Here is a 1,421-nt window from a genome sequence, read left to right on the forward strand (position 1 = left end):
GCCTTGGTGCTGATTTCTTCTCCAATCAGCTATTTTAAACTGTTTTGTCCTAAAAGCATCTTACCCTAGGCCAGTATCTTGATAAAGCCAAATTCAGCATCATGATTTGTACCTTAAGGATCATCCACCTTTAAAGGAATCAAAATAACTGCTCTCTCAGGGTTGCAATCAGGGAGGTGCCTGTATGTGAAAGACGAAGCCTTCTGGGGACAGTTTCCCTTACCATCATTGAAAGGTCCAGATGAGTGGCAAAGTTCTGCTTGGCCGGAAGCTGGAGAGAGTTTTCAAGGACCTGTGGCACCAACGGCCCTAGTTGTTTTGGGATGTGTGTGTGTGTGTGTGTGTGCATGGGTGTACCTACTTCACACTTACTTGTCTGATCTCCTACTCCGTGTCATATTTCAAAATTGGTTTGGCCAATAAGACTGCAGCACACACACACCAGCCTCAGTCCCTGCCTGAGGCCTTAACTTTGATGTCACAATCTGACCTGTGGGTATTAATCTGGCCACAGCTGTCCACAGACCAGACGGCAGGGTCAAGAGGACCAGTACAGTAAAGATGTGGAGGAGAATCGACCATCAACCCAAGATCAAAGCAGGGGATGAACCTCAGGCGAGCCAGCTCAAAGCTTTGGGTTCAGCTCGGGAACTCGCCATGCCAAACCCTCTAGAGCTGTCAGCATTCCGGAGCTTCCCAGTGTTTGAGGACATTAGCCATCACATCAAAGAAGTGGGAGGCCAGCTAGTAAAGAAAGTCAACGCCATCTTTCAGCTGGACATCACCAAAGATGGTAAGATCATTCTGCAGTGGACCATTGACCTGAAGAGTGGCTCTGGGGACATGTATCCAGGATCTTCTAGGCTCCCAGCAGACACTGTCTTCACTATTCCAGAAAATGTCTTTATGGAGTTAGTTTTGGGCAAAATGAATCCGCAGAAGGCTTTCCTGGCTGGCAAGTTCAAAGTGAGTGGCAAAGTTCTGCTTGGCCAGAAGCTGGAGAGAGTTTTCAAGGACTGGGCTAAAATTTAAGCATGGAAAAATACCAAGGAAAAGATCAAAAATTCTCTCTGGTTATAATGTCAAGTGGAAATCATGCTTAAACTGAAGATTAAAGTAAAAAGTATCCAATATTTTTACTCAAATTCTTCCTATTCAAGTTTGATTAATTTTCCTGCTGATGTGTATATTTGCAGTGGGGTCTGGAGCAGTAAAGAGAGTTGGAGTGCATCACCTAAAATTTTTGTCTTTTTTTTTTCTTAGTTCCATTTATGTCATCATATGCCAGGGTGAAAGCCATATGTAGGGAAATGGGTGATTTTGATAGTTGGATTTAAATGCTCCAACGATTGTGTTCTTAAGATTTTTTTTTCTTTTTCTAAGTTTGGTGCTTTGGGAAAGTAAGCGATAACATGGTTGTG

General features: G+C 43.6%; 1 protein-coding gene across 1 annotated transcript; it reads left to right on the forward strand.

Annotated features, from left to right (window-relative positions):
- The first annotated feature begins 228 nt into the window (after positions 1-228).
- Scp2d1 (SCP2 sterol binding domain containing 1) lies at positions 229-1,145 on the forward strand. Its single transcript, XM_015483349.2, has one exon. It carries the CDS (start codon positions 562-564, stop codon positions 1,030-1,032), a length of 471 nt encoding a protein of 156 aa, XP_015338835.1. The 5' UTR covers positions 229-561; the 3' UTR covers positions 1,033-1,145.
- The last annotated feature ends 276 nt before the right edge of the window (positions 1,146-1,421 follow it).

This window comes from Marmota marmota, unplaced genomic scaffold, assembly GCF_001458135.2.
Source record: "Marmota marmota marmota unplaced genomic scaffold, marMar, whole genome shotgun sequence".
NCBI classification, from domain to species: Eukaryota; Metazoa; Chordata; class Mammalia; order Rodentia; family Sciuridae; genus Marmota; species Marmota marmota.